The sequence below is a fragment of the Eptesicus fuscus genome, chromosome 9 (assembly GCF_027574615.1).
Source record: "Eptesicus fuscus isolate TK198812 chromosome 9, DD_ASM_mEF_20220401, whole genome shotgun sequence".
Classification (NCBI taxonomy): domain Eukaryota; kingdom Metazoa; phylum Chordata; class Mammalia; order Chiroptera; family Vespertilionidae; genus Eptesicus; species Eptesicus fuscus.
In genome coordinates this window covers 18,972,363-18,991,690 of record NC_072481.1, presented here as the reverse complement: position 1 = coordinate 18,991,690, position 19,328 = coordinate 18,972,363, and the positions used below count along the sequence as shown (strand labels likewise).

At 53.7% G+C, this 19,328-nt stretch overlaps 2 protein-coding genes and 1 non-coding gene across 14 annotated transcripts in view; all 3 read left to right on the top strand.

Annotated features, from left to right (window-relative positions):
• The window catches only part of PUM1 (pumilio RNA binding family member 1), a 126,168-nt gene extending 118,389 nt beyond the window's left edge, over positions 1-7,779 (top strand). For all 12 annotated transcript variants that reach the window (XM_054721428.1, XM_054721427.1, XM_028155107.2 and 9 more), the window contains 2 exons: positions 1,792-1,984; positions 5,952-7,779. In XM_054721428.1, coding sequence (XP_054577403.1) covers positions 1,792-1,984; positions 5,952-6,083 — 325 coding nt within the window. In that variant the 3' untranslated portion in view covers positions 6,084-7,779. The remainder of the gene's footprint in view (positions 1-1,791; positions 1,985-5,951) is intronic.
• LOC114233979 (small nucleolar RNA SNORD103/SNORD85) lies at positions 3,084-3,168 on the top strand. The gene has a single exon (XR_003620182.2). It is a non-coding gene; the product is annotated as a small nucleolar RNA SNORD103/SNORD85 (small nucleolar RNA).
• A 10,011-nt stretch (positions 7,780-17,790) lies between the features above and the next one.
• The window catches only part of SDC3 (syndecan 3), a 37,618-nt gene continuing 36,080 nt past the window's right edge, over positions 17,791-19,328 (top strand). The window contains exon 1 of the mRNA XM_054720712.1: positions 17,791-17,925. Coding sequence (XP_054576687.1) covers positions 17,791-17,925 — 135 coding nt within the window. The remainder of the gene's footprint in view (positions 17,926-19,328) is intronic.

Below are 19,328 nucleotides of genomic sequence, written 5' to 3'. Positions count from 1 at the left end.
TAGTATACTTACACTCAAGGATGTGAAGGATAATATGCCGGTAATGAATTGAAATATTAGTAGAGCCGAAACCGATTTGGCTCAGTGGATAGAGCGTCGGCCTGGGGACTCAAGGGTCCCGGGTTCAATTGTGGTCAGGGGCATGTACCTTGGTTGTGGGCACATCCCCAGTAGAGGGTGTGCAGGAGGCAGCTGATCGATGTTTCTCTCTCATCGATGTTTCTTACTCTCTGTCCCTCTCTCTTCCTCTCTGTAAAATATATTTAAAAAAATATATTAGTAGAGAATTGGAAGCTTTATTATAAAAGGAACAAAGTTCTAGGATAGAAAAACATGTAATCCGAAATAAAGTTCACTATTTAGCCTTAAGAGAAAATTAGAGATACCAGAAGAAAGAGCCATTAAAATGGAAAACAGATCAATAGGAATACACAAAAAACAGGTTAGTAGCTTTCTTACATTTTTTGTGGTGACTCAGTACAAAGTAAATTTTTCATTGACTTTGCATGCACAGGCACACACACACCCGTAACTGAAGTTGTATTGTCTGTGGTTGATCCTGATGCTTACTATTCTGTTTTCATTTTTTAAAATAAAGCTGTTTACAAATCACTAAGTTGATTTTAGCCCTACAAATGGTCTGGGAACCACAGTTTCAGAAATACTAGGATAAACTTTAAAGACTGAAACGATATCTCTTGTGTATTAAGGTGGAAGCCAAATGGGATCCCATAGTGGTAGCTGATTGCCTGCTTGCTTTCCAGCCAGAATGGCTGCCCTGTCCCCACCCCATTTAGCAGAAGGTCATGTTCTGTTCCTCACCACTTTGTAGGGGAAGTGGGCCTGGGTGGATGAAGATATACCCAGCCAAGCAGTCATGAAAAGTGTTGAGTTCTTTGTCTGAACAATTGAAGATTATGGCTGGCTTTGTGCTCTCTGCACCAGCCTGGTAATATTTTAACTCCCTTTTCTACTAAGGGAGAAGCCAGTAGCTATTAGGTGATTCATATCCTCATTGCCATGCCTTCAGCCCATGATAGAATTGCATAATACTGTAGATGGAAGGTGGGGAAAAAGTTTTTCTATGTTGCTGTATCAGATGGGAGAGGCTGTTGTCTTAATTAGACTTGATAGGTTAACTCGCCAGATATGACAATGTTTCTTCACTCAGTATGTCTGTAGAGCCTCTCTTAACACATTGCGGACAGAGCACGAGAATTTACAAAGTATCACACTTTAAAAAGATATTAGCTTGTAAGAACATGTAATAAATAACTTCAAAATGCAATGGGTATTTAATTTTAAAGTGTGCCTTTAACATTTATGTAAAACGTTTTTTGTACTCTTTCAATAGAAACTTAATCTGGCCACTGGGTAAAGCTAGCAATAAAACTACTGGTCCACAATGTGTGAAGTACCAAGCAGAGCTTGGCACTAGGTACATAGACATAAGTAAGACTTGTTTCTGGCTTCATAAGCCCACAGAGGTGAAGCCGGATTTTTATTCATGTTGAAATGACGCTGATTAACTGGTTCAGCTATTAACCAGCCTGTGAACCTTGTGTTCACGTTCCTTCACTTACCTGGGCTTGTTACCTCCTTTGTAAGGTTGGTTCAGCCACGGTTCACATTGGAAGCCGCAGACGGCAGAAGTGGAGAGTCTCAGCCAAACAGTTGATGAATTCATCTACTAAAAATGTTAAGCTCTTTTTCTGCTTCTTCTGAGGTCAAGGCAGAGGCCAGCACTAGGTCCCTTTTCTGAGTGATGTTCCTGGCTCTGTGTCGTTACAGCAATGTTGTGGAAAAGTGTGTCACCCATGCCTCCCGTACGGAGCGTGCTGTGCTCATCGATGAGGTCTGCACCATGAACGACGGTCCCCACAGTGCCTTATACACCATGATGAAGGACCAGTACGCCAACTACGTGGTCCAGAAGATGATCGACGTGGCAGAGCCAGCCCAGCGGAAGATCGTCATGCATAAGGTGGGCCAGGCCGGCAGGTCGCAGTCAGAGAGGAAACGAGAAAGGCCTTGGGTTCTCCATATTTCTGACATGCGGGGAGGGTGGACATCTTGCTGCTTTTTGCAGACTTTGTCACTAAGCTGTGTCTCATGCTGTGCTCCTTTTCCCTTTATCTGAAGTGGCCATTGTCCCATTGTTCCTTTTATCAGTAACTCACTGTTGTGAAAGAGTCTTAAACTCAGTCCTTGAGAGGGATTTCCCTCCCTGATTTTAGGCCATGCTTTTACCCATTTGCTCCTGGGAGACCCGCTTCTCAGTCCAACAAATCAGCCTGCCTGCCTCATTCCTTTCTCCCTCCTTTCTTACTCATTCACCACCACCATTTACCGACCGAGTGCCTGCCCAGGGCAGTGGCTGGCCTGGCCCCCCTGACCTATGCCCACTTTGTGCCAGACACCAGCACAGAGATAACCAAGATGATCCCTGCCCTCAGAGCACAGTTTGGGAAGAGCGATGGAAAGCAGTGGTGAGAGCACATGCCCTGAGTCTTAATTCTTACCTGAGGATATATTTTTAAAATTGATTTTTAGAGAGAGTGGAAAGGGATGAAGGGAGAGCGAGAGAGAGGGAGAGAGAAACAATGATGTGAGAGAGATACATTGCTTGGTTGCCTCCCGCATGCACCCTGACTGGGGCTGGGGATTGAACCTGCAACCCAAGGACATGCCCTAGACTGGGAATCGAATCCACATTTCTTTGGTATATAGGCTCTAACCACTGAGAAACACTGGCCAGGGCTGAAGGAAAGCTTTGCATGAGGAGAAGTCCACTCTAAAGAGGAGTCAGACAGAAGGGAAAAGGGACAGAAATCTAAAGTGTTGGGTACTGTGAGTGGGAGCTGACTGAGAAAGCACAGGCCAAGGCCAGTGATTCAGGAACAGTCACAGAGCAGGTCCATCCAGCCCCACAGAGACACAGGGCCCAGGCAGCCACATTAACCCCCAGGTAGGTGTGCTACGGCTGTGCTTGTGCTGCGAGCCTTGGGGGGCCTCTGATCTGGACCCTCAGCCTTAGGACTCTGAACGCACTCAGCCCTTCTCAGTGGAAGGGGATGCCTTGGTCTGGCAATGATGAGCCACTTGCCCTCACTGAGAACAAAGTTCAGTGATGAGAATCTTTGTTTTGGACTCGAGTTCTGAGCCAGATGAAGCACCCACCACCTCCAGTTCAAAGCAGAACAAAACAAAACAGCTCATTGGTGTTGGTGACGGCAATTGAAGGCGGGGGAGTCCAAAGTCCTTATGCTGTGAGGTCCTAGAAATTCGGGGTAAGAGGCTGGTGAAGGTGGGATATAGGAAATATGCAGAAATTTAAAACATGTCCACTCACCCAACAAAGACTCATGAAGCACATACTCCATAGCAAGCCCTTCCTGCCGCAGGGCTGCTCTCGGTGAGAACGACAGTGCTGCGCTCACTGGGGAGTGGTACTGCTGGGGAGTCTGGGGAGGGCTGTGCTGAAAGGGCCTCTTCTAACGTGGGGCACAGAGACGGTTCCCCAAGAGAGTGACCTTTGAACAATGTCGCTCTCGAGGCGGAGGGAACCTGGGTTGTGAAGGTTTGGAAGCAGGAGACGGGACAGCATATTTCACGTAGTCAAGCAAGTTCATTAGGGCAGGACTGTGGTGCCAAAGTCACATGTACATTTCAGATCATTGTCCTGGCTGGTGAGTCCCAAGCAGCATGGGGAGCTGAGGAGGCAGTGAGGAGACTGGGTGGGAGGCCGTTAAAATAGTTAAGCCAAGAGCCAATCAAACCTAAGTCTCCCAAACTAACAGGTAGAAAGTTTTCTGGACATCTGAGCTTCCCCAGAGTTTCCAAAGTCCTAACTCAAGCCCCCTGGAGCTCTGGTAGGGGCCGCAGGAACACAGTGGAGGCTGAGTTTGGGGTGAACGTTCTGAGTGATTAGTGGTGTATGTAGTAGGCCAACACTTGCACATTGGAAGCAGTTCAGAATACATAAAAGGCAAACAGCAAAAGCCACCAGGGAAATGATCTGAGCCATATAGCCACAATCTAGAAGAGATTAGTTAACAAAGCCAAATAAAAACGGAATTTTCTTTTTTAAAAAAAATACATTTTATTGATTTTTTTACAGAGAGGAAGAGAGAGGGATAGAGAGTTAGAAACATCGATGAGAGAAAAACATCGATCAGCTGCCTCCCGCACACCCCCCACTGGGGATGTGCCCACAACCAAGGTACATGCCCTTGACCGGAATCGAACCTGGGACCCTTGAGTCCGCAGGCCGACGCTCTATCCACTGAGCCAAACCGGTTTCGGCAAAATGGAATTTTCTAAAAAACGAAAAACACACACAAAAAGTTAAGCCAAGAGGTGGTGGTGGCTTTGGGATTGAAGAGAAGAGGATAGAATGCGGTTTAGCAGTCAAGTTGGTTGAGGAAGTTGAGAGGAGGAAGAGTCCCAAGAATCTGAAAATGTAAGAGGCTTGAGCTCTTTCACTGCTAAGCCCTATCCTTGTAGCAAGAGGAAGCATTGGGAACGGAGCAGGTGATCAATCACTCTTCACCTCCCATTAAATCAAGTGAAAAATGGGTTCCATAACGTTATACATGTGCGTGCGTACACATGGGTGGTTAGTGTTTTTGTCCTGATAGGGAGAGGTGTAAAGGTTAAGTGGCTGAACTCATTAGTCATCCAGTCCTAGGGAGAGGAGGGGGTTGAATTTCAAATACTAATGGCAAAAGCATTAGCATGCACGCAGTCCTCATTACAACCCAAATGAAAGTGAAGCATTCTAGTTGTGTTTTTTTACAGATGAGTTTAGGGATGTTAGGTAGATGTCTGGGTTGCACAGCTCAGGATTCAAGCCAAGGACTATTATGAGTAAGTTTTCCTCGTAGGCTTCTCGGTGAGAATGCCACAGCCGCCACAGGTCTGTCTCCTTTGTGGGCTGTAGAAGTGATTTCTAGAGCCACTTGACCCTTCCTTGCTTTGAGGACACAGATAAAGAGACAAACCATTGTCCTCGTGGGACTCTCAATCTAGAGAGCTTGTCCAGGGTGTTTGAGAATGCAAGTGCGAGCATGGAATGCAGATGCGTGTGCGGGGATGGATGGTCCAGCAGTGCTTGTGAACACGCTGTGTGACACGCTGTCCCTGACGTATGTAGAAAACTCCATGAGCTCACAGAAGAGGAAAGGTGGTTCCCGAGGGGCGGCCTGTCTGGTTGTCTGGGATGCACAGTAATTCTCCACGTGGATCTGCTCAGGGCGGGGAGAACAGAGGAGAATGCTGAGAGAGCTGAGCCCAGCTGGGCTTGCAGAGGGTGAAGGATGAGACTGGTGCAGTAGGCAGTGCCATGAGAGCACAGTGTGGAGAAACAATTTCTGGAGGAGCCAGATAGGTGGGCTCCAATACCTGTGCCATCCCTTGTTAGCCGTTTGACTTTGGATGAGTGACTTCACCACTAGGCCTTCATCTTTCTCGTCGGTAAAATGGAGATAATCATACCTCCCTTAGGCTCACATGAACCAGCCTGGCTCATGTGAGTCATTTTTATTGTCGATAGTAGCTTTCTGTGATCCTCTGTGAACTGGAGGGCAGGTTTAGGCGGTGAGCTTAGGGCCCATGGTGCCCTGAAAGTCCCCCTCTCAGAAGGGCTGAGAGCGTGCCTTGGGAAGGCTCAGTGCAGTGGGGTGGGGGCAGTGGGCAGTGTGATTGTCAGTGAGAATGTCCTTTCTCCACATACTGTCCTGGGAGTGGTCCGTGGCTGTTCAGTCTCCAAAGCCCTCATGTCCTGCATCCGTGCTCAGGATACGTGCTGACTCTCCTCTGATGGGTCAGTAGGGCCCTAGAATTCGGTGCTTTGGCTGCACCAGTGAGAGGTATTGCTGTGGCCTGGCATTTGCGGTGCCCGGAAGCATTGCTTTCAGGCCAGAGTGACGCGAACTGTGCTTCCTCCCCAGATCCGGCCCCACATCGCGACTCTTCGCAAGTACACCTATGGCAAGCACATCCTGGCCAAGCTGGAGAAGTACTACATGAAGAATGGCGTTGACTTAGGGCCCATCTGTGGCCCCCCTAATGGTATTATCTGAGGCAGTGTCAGCCCTGTCCCCTCATTCCCACTGACCTCACTGGCCCACTGGCGAATCTAGCCAGCAACCAGAGATGTTCTAATGTAGAATCTGGAATGGTAAATGGTTGTGCCAGGCTTACCCTCCAAAAAAGGAATCAAATCCACAAGTGGAAACGCCTTTGTAAATTTGTTTAATTTTATTACACATAACATGTACTAATTATTTTTTTTAATTGACTAATTGCCCTGTTGTTTTCCTGGTGTATAGGATACTTGTACATAGGTAACCAGTGTACATGGGAGGCCACATTTGTTCAACGTTGTATCTATAGTCCACATGTGGAAACTTTCAGGGAGGCTGGTTTAACAAAAAAAGTCAAAAAAACACAGAAAAAAGGTTTTTAACTCATTTGCCTTGCTGGCAAGTTTTGCAAATAGCTCTTCCCCACCTCCTCATTTTAGTAAAAAACAAAAACAAACAAAAAAACCTGGGAAGTTTGAATTTTAGTTAAATGAGCCCAAACTGGCATTTAACACTGTTTATAAAATATATATATATATATATATATAATGAAAATTGTTTCAGAGTTGCTAAAGCTTCATTTTATGACATTAAGTTTATGAAACGTCTAAAATTGCCTTTTTTGGAGACTATTATGCTGAAGAAGATGGTGTAGTCTGTTTTGTGATGAGGAGACATGAACTCCCAGAATGTCTTTCAAGGCCGGGCGGGTGTAATTGTTTACTGCCTGTTGGATTTTTCTTTTAACATTGAAAGGCAAAATCTTGATTATTTAGCATGAGAAAAAAAATCCAACTCTGCTTTTGGTCTTGCTTCTATAAATATATAGTGTATACTTGGTGTAGACTTTGCATATATACAAATTTGTAGTATTTTCTTGTTTTGATGTCTAATCTGTATCTATAATGTACCCTAGTAGTCGAACATACTTTTGATTGTACAATTGTACATTTGTATACCTGTAATGTAAATGTGGAGAAGTTTGAATCAACATAAACACGTTTTTTGGTAAGAAAAGAGAATTAGCCAGCCCTGTGCATTCAGTGTATATTCACACCTTTTATGGTCGTAGCATATAGTGTTGTATATTGTAAATTGTAATTTCAACCAGAAGTAAATTTTTTCTTTCGAAGGAATAAATGTTCTTTATACAGCCTAGTTACATGTTTAAAAAGAAAAAAAATAGCTTGGTTTTATTTGTCACCTAGTCAGACTGTAGCGAGATCCTTTCTTAATGTTACTTAAGATGATTCAGTTCACAGTAGTGTTTTTTTTAATCCTAAAAAGTAATGTTTTGCTTATTTTGTGACAGTCAAAAGGACGTGCAAAGTTCGGCCCTGCCCCAGCTTTCCTTACAATCAGAGCCCTCTCACCTTGTAAAGTGTGAACTGCCCTTCCTTTTTGTACAGAAGATGAACTGTATTTTGCATTTTGTCTACTTGTAAGTGAATGTAACATACTGTCAAATTTCCTTGTTTGAATATAGAATTGTAACACTACACGGTGTACATTTCCAGAGCCTTGTGTATATTTCCAATGAACTTTTTTGCAAGCACACTTGTAACCATATGTGTATAATTAACAAACCTGTGTATGCTTATGCCTGGGCAACTATTTTTTGTAACTCTTGTGTAGATTGTCTCTAAACAATGTGTGATCTTTATTTTGAAAAATACAGAACTTTGGAATCTGAGTTTGTGCTCTAACTTTTTCTCTAATATAGTGCCCCAGGACAGCCCTTTCGTGGTTCGTGCCTCTTTCTTCCTGCCTGTTTTGTGAGGGAACGGGAGTGGGAGGGGAAGAGACTCGAAATAGGGACAGGTTGTCAAACTGGTTCTTGAGCCCAGTTTGACCCAAAGATGTTGGGTTTAGCCTGCTGAGTGCTTTCAAAATCAAGACACTCCACATTAATCCAGATTTCCACCTTCTCCCGAGCACTCAGAATATTCGCCTCCCTGGGCGGAGTCTGCACGCCAACCCCCGGAAGCATCGTCAGAAAGCCTGTGCCCTGCAGCTTTCCCGGTTTCCTCTGGTGATCACCACTGCTGCTTCCTGGCCTCGGCAGCATTTGTGAGCCCAGGGTCTAGACCAGTGATGGGCAACCTTTTGAGCTTGGTGTGTCAAACTTCGCCAAAAAACAGCATAACTCGGGTAGTGTGTCACTTTGAGGAAAAAACATTATTTCGCAAATGTTTCATCCTCAGGAGCAGCAAATGTTTCATCCTCGGCAGCGGCCGCGTGTCATCAGAAATGGCTATGCGTGTCAGTGCTGACACGCCTGTCATAGGTTCGCCATCACTGGTCTAGATTAAGATGCAGTCAATTACAAATGTCACACAACCCAGTTAAGTGTTGGGTCACCTGCTTTGCTGAGGCAAGGCTGTAGGTGAGGCATCTGGATGGCTGCCCAGGCTGTCCAGGCCTCCCCTCCCTGAGCCCCTTCCCCCTCTGGGCTGCTCCTGTCCTCACCCTGCCCACCATGCCCACATGCTGAGGCCGGCCCAGGATGGCCTAGTGTCCTTGCTTGCTCATCTTATCCTCCAATTGGGGACCTTTTCCAGCTCTTAGCACAGGAGGCTCTGGGTCACTAAGGTGACTGTCACCTGTGCCTAAGAGTGCCCACCTTCCCTTGAACGCCACGTGGCTTTGGCAAAAACTGCCACTGAAACATTGGTCTGTGTTGGCAGTTACAGGATCAGGGAGGCCAGGTGGGAGCCACAGGGCCTCATGTCTGGAAGTGGAGCCTCAGGGTGGTAGCTGAAGATCATTGTGTGGTCCCCTCCCTAGGGTAAGGGAGGGTCACTGACAGGCCGTGAGGTGCCAGGAATAAATGGAGGCTAAAGGAAGCTGAGGTGTTTCCCCAGCCTTCTGCTGAGGTGGTGGTGGGCCCACCAGAGAGCGTGCTGGGGCATTGCCGAGTGGCTCTGGAATCAGACTGGGTTCCAATACGAGTCCACCCTTCTCACTGTGTGCCCTTGGGTGCACTCTCATCTTTAACCAAATTCCTTGCTGGAAATGGGTTGAAGGTGAAAATATATGCGAAGTGGCTCTCCCATCACGTCATGGAAAGTCGTGGCTACTAAATAATGGTTTTACTAGACTGTGCAGAAGCAGTTGAGCAAAGCAGGGGCTTGGGTTTCTTCCCGTTTGCCTCCAAGTAGGCACTCCCGGGCTGGTTTTCTTTTCCACCTGGACTGTTTATACGTAAAATGGGTGTGTGTGTTGTTGTTGTTGTTGTTTTTAATCTCCTTAATACTCTTAGCATTTAATGAAATGTTTCATTTCTGTGGGGTTTTTTAGTGGTAACAAAGCAAAATACGCACTTAGAAAGAGGATCATCCCCTCAGCCCTTCTTATTGGAAGCCCGTGTCTTGGATGCAAGGGGAGGCTTTTCAGTCGGATAAATAGAGGGTTCGATTTCAACCGCCTTTTATTACCTGGATCATCTTTCTGAGGCCGTTTCCTTCTCTGCAAAATGAGGGAAGTAAATCATAGTACCAATGTTTGGTTGTAAGGATGAAATCATGTCCAGTGCAGGGCCCACACACGTGTAAATAAATGAATGTATTTATCGTCTTTCACTGTCAGCACCAGGTTTTGGTGAGCAACACGATCCTTGTCCATGATGTACAGAAATTACCATAAAGTTATTTGTCCTGAACTAACTGCCAGGCACCTAAAGAGATGGTTTATACATATTTTTAAAAAATTAGATTTGATTTTTTCCCATCATCATTAATCCCCCCATACCCTCTTCTCCCCCACTCATCTCTCCTCCCTTCCCCCTATTGTCTGTGTTCATGAGTTCTTTCTCTTTTTTGCTACTCTCCCCTCCCCCCAATACATATTCTTTTATTCACAACAGTCCTGCAAAGAATGTGGTTATTTCCCCCATTTCATAGATAATGCAAGCCGGTTCTGGCATAGATATGCAAGCCGGATCAGACCAACTCTGGGCCTGAGGCTTTCCCTTCTGGTGTACGCCCCTCCCTCTGCAAGATTGAGTTTTGCGGAGCAGGCTGAACTCAGCTCAGCATCCACTTCCTCATTGACTGGTCACTACTGTCCACTGCCACCAAGTCTGCTGAAGGACGTGGGTCCTGGGCTGCCACCAACTGATGCCTGCATTCTTGGTCTCCCTTGCATTGTCCCCCCCAAGATAGATTCCCCACAGTTTATATAACAATCCTTTACCTGGTCAGTGCTTTACAGAGCACATGCACATTTGTGAGTCCTCCAAAAGCCTGGCAGAGCAAGGTAGCATGAGGTTATCAGTCCATCACACAGCTGAGGAGTCTCAAACTCTGAGGGATCCGCCTCCAAGTCATCATACTCATGCCCCCTCCATCAGCCCCAGGAATAACAGTCTCTCTTTGGGTGTTGGGTTTCAGGGGTGTGTGTGTGTGTGTGTGTGTGTGTGTGTGTGTGTGTAAAGAAGCACTGGAGAGTGAAGCATTTGAGAGCAGGAAACCTGTGGCTTCATGTAGTTACCAGCTATAGCCACAGGAGGGTGCTGCTGCCTAAAGAAAACTATACACAGCGACCTAAGGGCTCAAGGTGCCAGGTCAGGGCTGAGATGGCTTTCCCAGAGACCAGAGGTCTGGAATCTGCCCTAAGACTAAGCTTCTCCTCTCCCCCTCCCCCCCGCCCCCTCGTCCTCCCCAGCCGCTCCTGGGCGTAGGGCTAGTTCCTCACTCTGGCTTGGGATGGTCACGGATCTGGCTCAGACTCTAACTTTGCCTTTGACTTACTTTGTCGCCTCTGGCAAATCACTGACTTCTCCGTTTCCCCAACTGCTACCCACTCCAGGGAGCCCAGCCCTCCCACTGTCTCAGGGCTGCTGTGAGGCCAGACGGTTGGGGCTCTGTTAATGTGACCTGAGTCCTGCTGACTCTTGCTGGGGCCACGTCCCGATCTTATGCACCAAGCTTGCAAACAGCTAAAACCACCAAGTCTTTTTAGCATGGATAGCTGCCCAGCTTCAGATCCCAGCTCCACGGGCTCCAGGTGGCCTTTGTAAGTACATTTGCCCTCTCATTTTCCTCATCTGGAAAGTAGGAATAACAACAGTTCTACGTCAAAGGGAGCACGGGAAGCACCAGGCACAAGGCTGGGCGCATAGTGAGCCAAAAATAGGAGTTGCTTTTATTATTATTAATTATCATTATTACCTCCCATTTCCCCCTGCTATGCTGGGAACATTAGAATTTTTACTAGTGTGACCATTTCGTTTATCCTGCAAACTGGGATGCTTTTAAGCATGCAAGCGGATGCACTAATCATTACCACATGTGGTATGCGCCCTCCAAGGGGCCCCGCCTCCTGGTGCTCCCACCCCCCTGTAGCGGATGGGGCTGCCTGGGAGCAATATCGTGCACAGGGCGGAGCGCGACTTCCGAGGCCAGGCCACACAGGACACGGTCGCTCCAGCGTGCTCTCTCTAGGATCACTAGATCCCTTTCCAGGATGCAGGGTGGCGAGGGCCACGTGGGAGGAGCCGAGGCCTCCTGCTGGTAGCCGGTGTCAACTGGCCAATCCTACTGGCCTCTGGGAAGCAGAGATCTTCCCACAGCCCGCCTGCCATCCTGCCTCCCCGCCTCAGGAGAGACACTCCCCCTCCACCCCCCAACCAGAACCACCCAGCTCAGCTGCTCCCGAACTCCTGACCCACAGAAGCTGGGTGAAGTACTTAAGAGTTTATTGTGGTTTGAAGCCACTGTGTTGGGGGTGATTTGTTATGGATCAAGAGATAACAAATACACAGCACAAAACCTCGGATGACCCAGGCCGGTCCTGGGCAAATCGGAAGGCCCGTTTCTCATTTCTTCTTTGAGGCATATGCTGCCCTGCCCTGTGCTGACCTGGCCCACCCACCTCTGGCCTGGAGTGTCCCAAGCAGGGGATGACTGGGAATAATGGCCAGTGGCGTTGTGACTGTGGGTCTTGTTCTGAGCTGGGTGCCACCTTGTGTTACCTTGTTCACCTCCCTCAAACCCGGGGGCGGGGGCAACAGTCACTGACCTGGCAGGAAGTGGCAGACAACAAGATTTGACCCCAGATCCCCTAGGCCCCTCCTGAGAGCCCATGCCAGCCAGTCCCTCCTGGCTGCTCCGCTCGGCCAGGCCCCGCCCCAGGGCCCCTGCACGGGGAATTCCAGTTGGCCTCCTGTTTACAGGGGAGGAGACCGAGGCCCAGGGTGAGGGAAGTGACCTGCTCAGGGCCACCAGAGGGTGAGGGGCCGAGGACGGACTGGTCCCACGTGAATGGGTTATCTCCCGCCCTGGAATGCCAGCTTCCTGGGCGCCTCGGTCTGTACAGCCTGGACCTTACCAGGGCTCAGCCACCACAGGGTGGGGTTGGAATGCCGGTCTCTATAAACTGCAAAAAGCCGAGACACCCACATGACACATTAAATATCGGGAGGACAGCTGTGCTCCCTCGGATTCCGCGGCCCAGGGGGACCTCGCACCGGCCACTCTCCTGCGCCCCCTTCTTTGCTTGGCACCAGCTGGGCTGCTCTAGCCCCAGCGTGAGATGAGAAAGGAAAAATATTTTTAGAGGCAGTTTTTTCTTCCAGGAAAATGATTCCAAATGTCCAATTTATTCCCGGGAATAAGGGAACGGGGTATGTTAGTAGAATGGCTTCTGCTACGGCAGTGCCCTCTACCCTTCTCTCTCTCTCTCTCACTCTCTCTCTCCACTCCCTCTCTCTCCCTCTCTCACCATCCTGCCTTCCCTTCCTCTCTTCCTCCACATCCCCGCTGCCCCTCCCCCCTCACAGGGAAGAGGCAGGTGTGAACACCCACTCCTGGGTCAGGGTTCCCCCCACCCCCCACACAACCATTTCCTAGCCCTGTGACCCGAAGAAGGGCTTGAATGAGGGCCTTGGTTGTGGGCAGTTTTCCCAAATAATAGGGCAACAGAAGAAGGGGGTGGTTTGGGGAAAGCCCCCCGGGCAGGGTGGAGCAGCCCCTGCCCCGCCATAGACTGTGTGACCTTGGGACAGTCTCTTCCCCTTTGGGGCCTCGGTTTTCTGGCTTGTGAAAGGGGCAGATGGAGTGGGTGGAGTGTCCACATATCTGACCTCGGAGGCCTCCTCCCAGTGGGGCTCCGCCTCCCTGTGACCTTCAGAGCACCCGCTCTCCAAGGCCTGCCTGCCATGGCTCAGTGAAGATGCCACCCCACCCCGAGTCTTGCTTGATGTAACCCCACCCTGCCCAGTGCACCCCTCCTTCCTCCCTACCCTGCATCCCCCACCCCAGGACTCTGCTGGTCTAATATGACGGTCTAATGGGCTGGGCTGTGGGCTTCCATTTAGAGGCAAATCACAGTGAAATTAATGAAGCTTGAGCTTCAGGGCCCCTCGCCTGCATAGCGCCCCCATCCAAGGCCTTGTTCCTAGTTGTGATCCCCTCAAACTGTACAACTTCAGGGCCCCACAGAGTTGGGACCCACTCCTATTCTCATCCAGACCCAGAGTTCCTCCCCCCGTCTCCCACCTGGTCCGGCACCTGGGCCAGACCTGACCTGGGCAAAGCTTCAGCTTCTCTGTAGCCTCTAATCGCCTCCGTCAAGGCCAGCCCAGCCTTGCTCTGTGCCCACAGGTCCCTCAGCTCAAACAAAGTCTGACTCCCTCCTGTCTCACCCACATCTGCCCCGGGGGCCTCCAGGGAAAGCTCTGGGCTCCACAGTTTGCAAACTTCCAGCTCACAAACCTAAGAGGCCTGGGTTCAAATTCTGACCCCCTGCCTGGCAGCTCTGTGCCCAGGGGGCATCACCCAACCTCATTTTGAAAGGACTTGCTCGCACACAGCAGGACACCCGTCCTGTGAGACCCTCACCGTCAGGATGGGCAGGGGGCGCCCACTGATGGCGGCCCCACAGATGGAGGCCAAGCCTGGTGCTCTGCAGGCCCTGGGGTGGCTCCCAGCAGCCCATCGGCTCAGCCCTAGTTGTTGGGGCGGCCCTTTTGCCAGAATCCTGTTTCGGTTCCTGATTTTGGGGTCACTGACCTCAGGGCAGCCTTCACTCAGCCTTTCTCCGAAGCACACCCGGCTCTGGCCTCCTTCCTGAGTCTTGGGCAAGACTGGAAGCTGCGATGGAGAAGGTGGGTGGGAGCGAGCGGGTGGAGGTGGGGGCGCCCTGGGGAGACAGGGACTTGTTGCCAAGGCGTGTGATTGCCAGTTAGGGAGCCCTCGGTCGACCTAGTGAGCCAGTCTGTTTCGCCATACCTCTGGGGCGGGCAGCAATTACTGAGCACCTACTGTGTGCCAGGCCTGGAGATGCAGCTCTGCATGCGGGTCTCAGGCCTGGAGCTCAGAGACCTCCCCTCTCCTTTGCTGCCTTGTTAGAGCCAGGAGGCCCCATGGGGGGGGCGGGTAGCGGGGAAGGTCTGACGGGATGGGGGGGGGCAGGAGGGGAGGCATGGCTGCCAGGCATGCCTATCCTATTATCTGGGTTCCAGGCTCATCTGAGTATGCCCGTGGGTTGGCTGTGTCCATGTGACAGAGTGACCCACTACACCAAGTCCAATTCACTTCTCAAATGCTTCGGGACCTGGTGTCAGTGTAACTGCTGAGTTTGGTCAGGATCTCAGCTCTCACTCACCAGCTGTGAGAGCTTGGGCACAAAACATGTCGGTGCCTTGGTTTGCCACTTTAAACCGGGGGTAATCCAGTGTGCACTTCGTAGAGCAGGGCCGCACAGTCCGCCCTGCCGGAGGCCGGCGATTACTGCCCACTGGGGACACTAGGTGCTCCCACTCCCGGGGAGACAGCAGAGACGAAAAACAGCTGCGAGGGGAGCGCACGGATGGGGCTTGTCTAGGGTGCCGGGCGGGGTGGGACCAGCCCTGCCTGATGGGAGTCAGGAAAGCCCCCCAGAGGCCCCAAGTGGTCTGGGGGGAATGCCTGGAAGGGGTGGGGCATGCCTGCATGGGTGGTGATGGCAGAAGGGAGACCTGAGGTGTTGGCCAGGCTCATGAATGGGTTATCTGGTCACATGGCAGTGGCTACTCTGAAGCAGTGAGCACTGTCCTGGGAGCCGTGCCGGGCTCAGCGAGCGAGCGCTCAGGGATGCACAGGTAACCATGGGGGAGGGGGTGTGTGGATGCACTGTGTGCTGGAGTGCAGGTGGATGTGTACGCCTGTGAACCCCAGGAGCGCTGGAGCAGGGGTTGAGGGGCAGAAGGAGACTCCGGCCCAGACCTGCCTTGCTTCTGGCTGTGACCAGTATCTTTGAGGAACAGCAGGTGGCGCTCCTGCCCAGCCCAAAGCGTCCACACCCCGCTCCTCGGGATGTCAGGGGAGCGTCTCAGGACAGGCAGGCCTGTGAAGACGGGCAATGCTCACTGCTCACCTCGCCCTGAGCCGGTCCTGACGGCTTCCCTGAGCGCTCGCTCGCTGAGCCCGGCACGGCTCCCAGGACAGTGGCCACTGCCTCAGAGTAGCCACTGCCATGTGACCGGCTCCAACTATCCCGAAGTCCTGCCTGACCCCGAGCTGACATGTGGCCAACGCTGCCCTTTGGGGCCGCCTCAGAGCCAGCCTATTCCTGGGGCCCAGGGCGGCCCCTCGGGGAGGTGACGATTCCCACACCCAGGCCCCTTCCTTTGTAAGCATCACCCCAGCCACCTACATTGAGCCCCCAGGACAATGGCGGGGAGGAGCTCATTTAAACTTCACACCCTGGCTCCCGGCCCAGGTCTGGCACACACAGGCACTCGGTTGATGTTTGGAGAGTGAATGAATGAATCCCTTGTGGTCCTTAGTCTCACATTGCAGTGGGGAAACTGAGGCTCAGAGAGCTCAAGTTATTCACCCACGGTCACACAGCGCATAACTGGCCGAGCTGGGGTTTGAACCCAGGCGTTCGCCCAACCCCGAGTCAGAGCTCTTCAGCACCAAGCTGTGCTGTCTCAGCCAGATCCCCACACACCGGCCTCTCTCGGCCCACCTCCCCAAGGTGCCCAGGGGTCAGAATTCCTAAAGGTACCTGGGGATGGGAGTCCGGAGGCTGAGGCCTCAGAATTCCTAGGGAATTTTAGATCTGAGTTGGAAGGTTTCCCGCCCGCCCTTCCTCTCCGGGATCTCTCTGCCAAAGGGTAGCTGGCTTGGCCTTACACAGCCTTTAGGGACGTGGCTCTCACTCCCGCCCAGGGAACACCTCCTAATTCAGCTCCGTTTGTCTCCTGGTCCTCCTCCAAGGGCCTCATAGGACAAATCCGGATCCCCTGGCACCCCCATATCTTGGCTGGCGCCCCAGAGTCTGTTCCTCCGGGCCCACCCCAGCACACTCCACTCCTGGCTCCATTTGTCCTGGTTTCAGTTCCCTTTTCCTCAGGGGAATTGTTCCAGATTCAGCTCAATCCAGTTCCTTCTTCCTTCAGGCAGGCCCTGCGCTGGGTACCCGGACACAGGGGCCGAGGGCAGAGACTCCAGCCTTCGCGAACAACCTCCCCTTCCGGGCCTCAGTTTCCCATGAAGGAGGTGGAGATACCGACTCCCCCTATTTCATGGGGTTGCTGAAAGAAGTAGATAACCCACCTAAGGCCTTTGGGGCCACACCTGGCACATGGTTAGGGCTTAAAAAATACTCCTGCCTTCTCCTCCCAGGACACCTGGGTGGGGGGAGCTCAGGTGAATGGAAAACGCATTCATTGACTCAACAAGTTTGTTTGAGCACCCACTACGTGCTCGTCTCTGAGCTGGTATTGGGGACACAGCAGCAAACAAGGTGACCCCAACCCCTGCCCTCCTGGAGTTGGGTACCAGTTAGTGGTGGGAGACTCCAGGGAGTAAGTCAAGTGCACAGTAGGCCAGATAAGTAGGGGATGGCCACGCCGCCCAGGGACATATTCTTACACCACCGGCACTGGAGCGGGGGTCTCCATTCTACCCCAGGAATCTGAGGCTCAGAGAGGGGGGAGGCCCTTCCCGAGGTCTGCCCAGCTTTTCCTCTGCAGTCCCAGGGAGGCCCAGAAGTCCGCACCCCGCGGTGCAGAGGGGAGAAGGAGGCCCAGAGAGGGTTGCCTCTGACCTGAGGTCACCCAGCGCATCTGCATCTTGGAGACACCGATGTCCGGGGGCTTGGGTGGCCGGCTTTGGGTGGCGATGGTCCTGGAGGAGCTGTGCGAAGGGAGCCCTTCGGGGAGGATAGTGATGATCACGCAAATGCCACCCATCTCCTCAGAGCCTCCAAGGAGGCAGGCCCGTCGTCCCCCCGCCCCGCACTCCCACGCGGGGTCCTTCCCTTCGCTCACGACCGCCCGGGGAGGCGCCTTCCTAGGGACCCAGTTCTCCAGGCCGAGCTCAGAGACGGGGTCCTCGCCCCAGGCCCCGGGCGCACGGCAGCCGGCCCACTGCGGCGGGGCCCCCTGCGCGCGGGCGCCGGGCGGGGCGCTGGGCGCCGGGCCGGGTGCGGAGCGGGCAGGGGGGGGGGGGCGGGTACCCCGGGGCTGGGGGCGCGCGGCCCCGCCCCGCCCTCCTCCCGCCCCGCCCGCGCTGGGGGCGGCCCGGCGGCGGCGCACGCTTCCTGCGGGCGCGGCGGCTGTGGGCGCGGAGCCGCGAGGCGGAGCCGGGCCGCCGAGCCAGGAGCCCCGAGCGAGCCGCGCGTCGGTCCAGCCGCCGGGCCGCGCCGCCGCCGAGCAGCCGCCCCGCGCGCCGCGCCTCGGGAACAAAGGCGCCCGCCGCCCGCCGCCGCCGCCATGAAGCCGGGGCCACCGCGCCGCGCCGGGGCCGCCCACGGGGCAGGCGCCGGGACCGGGGCCGCGGCCGGGCCCGGGGCCCGCGGGCTGCTGCCGCCGCTGCTGCTGCTGCTGCTGGCCGGGCGCGCCGCGGGGGTGAGTGACGCGCGCCGGGGCGGCCCGGGACCCCCTCGCCGTCCCCAGGCCCCTCCCCCACTGCGGCCCGCGCCCCTCCCGGTGACGCCCCCCGGGGTGGCCTCGGAGGGGGAAGGCCACCCCCGCGCCGGTCGCCCGATGGGGGCTCGTTCCCCTTCCTTGTGGGACCCTCCGCGGAGGGAGGCCGGCGGGAGCCCGCGCTGCCGTCCTCCCCAGTGGCTCCGGAACCCGCCTTCCCGGCGGAGCGGGGTGCCCGCTCGGGGCGAGGGGCGCGGGGCGGGCCTGACGGCGGGCCGGGGGCGCCGGGCGCGTGGCCAGGGCTGGGTGTGTCTCGGGTCTGGAGTCAACGTGGATTTTGCTCGTGGGTGTGTCCAGACCGCGGCCACTTTTAGGGCCTGGGGTCTGTTCCCCATCCCGGGGTGGGGGTGCATTGGGTTCCTCCCAGGGCAGCTTTGATGAGGGCAGTGGGGGGGGGGGTGGAAGGTGACTTGTGTGAAGGTGACCTGAGGGGGTGAGTGAGGGTGTGTCCCCGCTCCAGGGAAGGGTGCTGGGACCTGTGGGGGGTGTGGGGGGGAAAGGGATGGGGAGTGCCATCATGCCCTACCTGTGTGTGTGGAGGTGTGAGGGTGACCCGTTGTGCATGGCGCGTACCGGGACGGGGCTGGTGACTGCTGGCTATGGCTGTGTGTGCGGCAGGGGTGAGTGTGGGGAGACCTCCGTGGTGGGTGTGTGCTTGCACCCATGGGAGTGTGTGCCTGTGTGCATGCAGCAGCTGGGTGGCTGCGCCTGGGGCACGCACACCTGCGGGGGGCAGTGTGTGCAGGTAGAGGTGAGTGCGAATGTGGGAGGTGGCTCCTGAGTGTCCCTTCCAGTGACCAAGCAGCTGCAGCAGCAGCTGTGAGGGGTCGGGCTCTGTCCCAGCCCCAACGGGGGACAGAGAGCAAGGGAGCAAGGGCCCTCTCCCTCTTTTGAGGAACTCAGGTTCCAAGTGAGTCCCGCGTGGGCACGTGTCCGCAGCCTGGCTGGGAACGAGCTGGGGGTTTCCAGGCCCGTTCTCTTTGGTTCCGCCAGGAACTCGGCCTGCCCCCCTCAGGCTGAAATGGACCCAGCCCTCTCAGGGTCCACTTCAGGGCACCCACTTACCCCTGCAAGTCCCCCGGAGCCTCTGCCCGCCGGCCTGTAACTGCGAGGCGGACAGGCAGGGCTCAGAGGGTGCTTCTTGGGCAGCCGGGCTGCTCACCAGCCGTCCCCATCTGGGGGCTTCCAGCCAGGGGGAGGGGCGAGTTCAGTGCCAGGGGAAGTACCTGCATGGTGGCTGGGTGCTTCAGCCCCAGGGCTCCCCGGGGTGGGGTGTGGAGAGGAGGTCCCTGGGAGGGACAGAAACCCCGCCCAGCCTAGCAGCA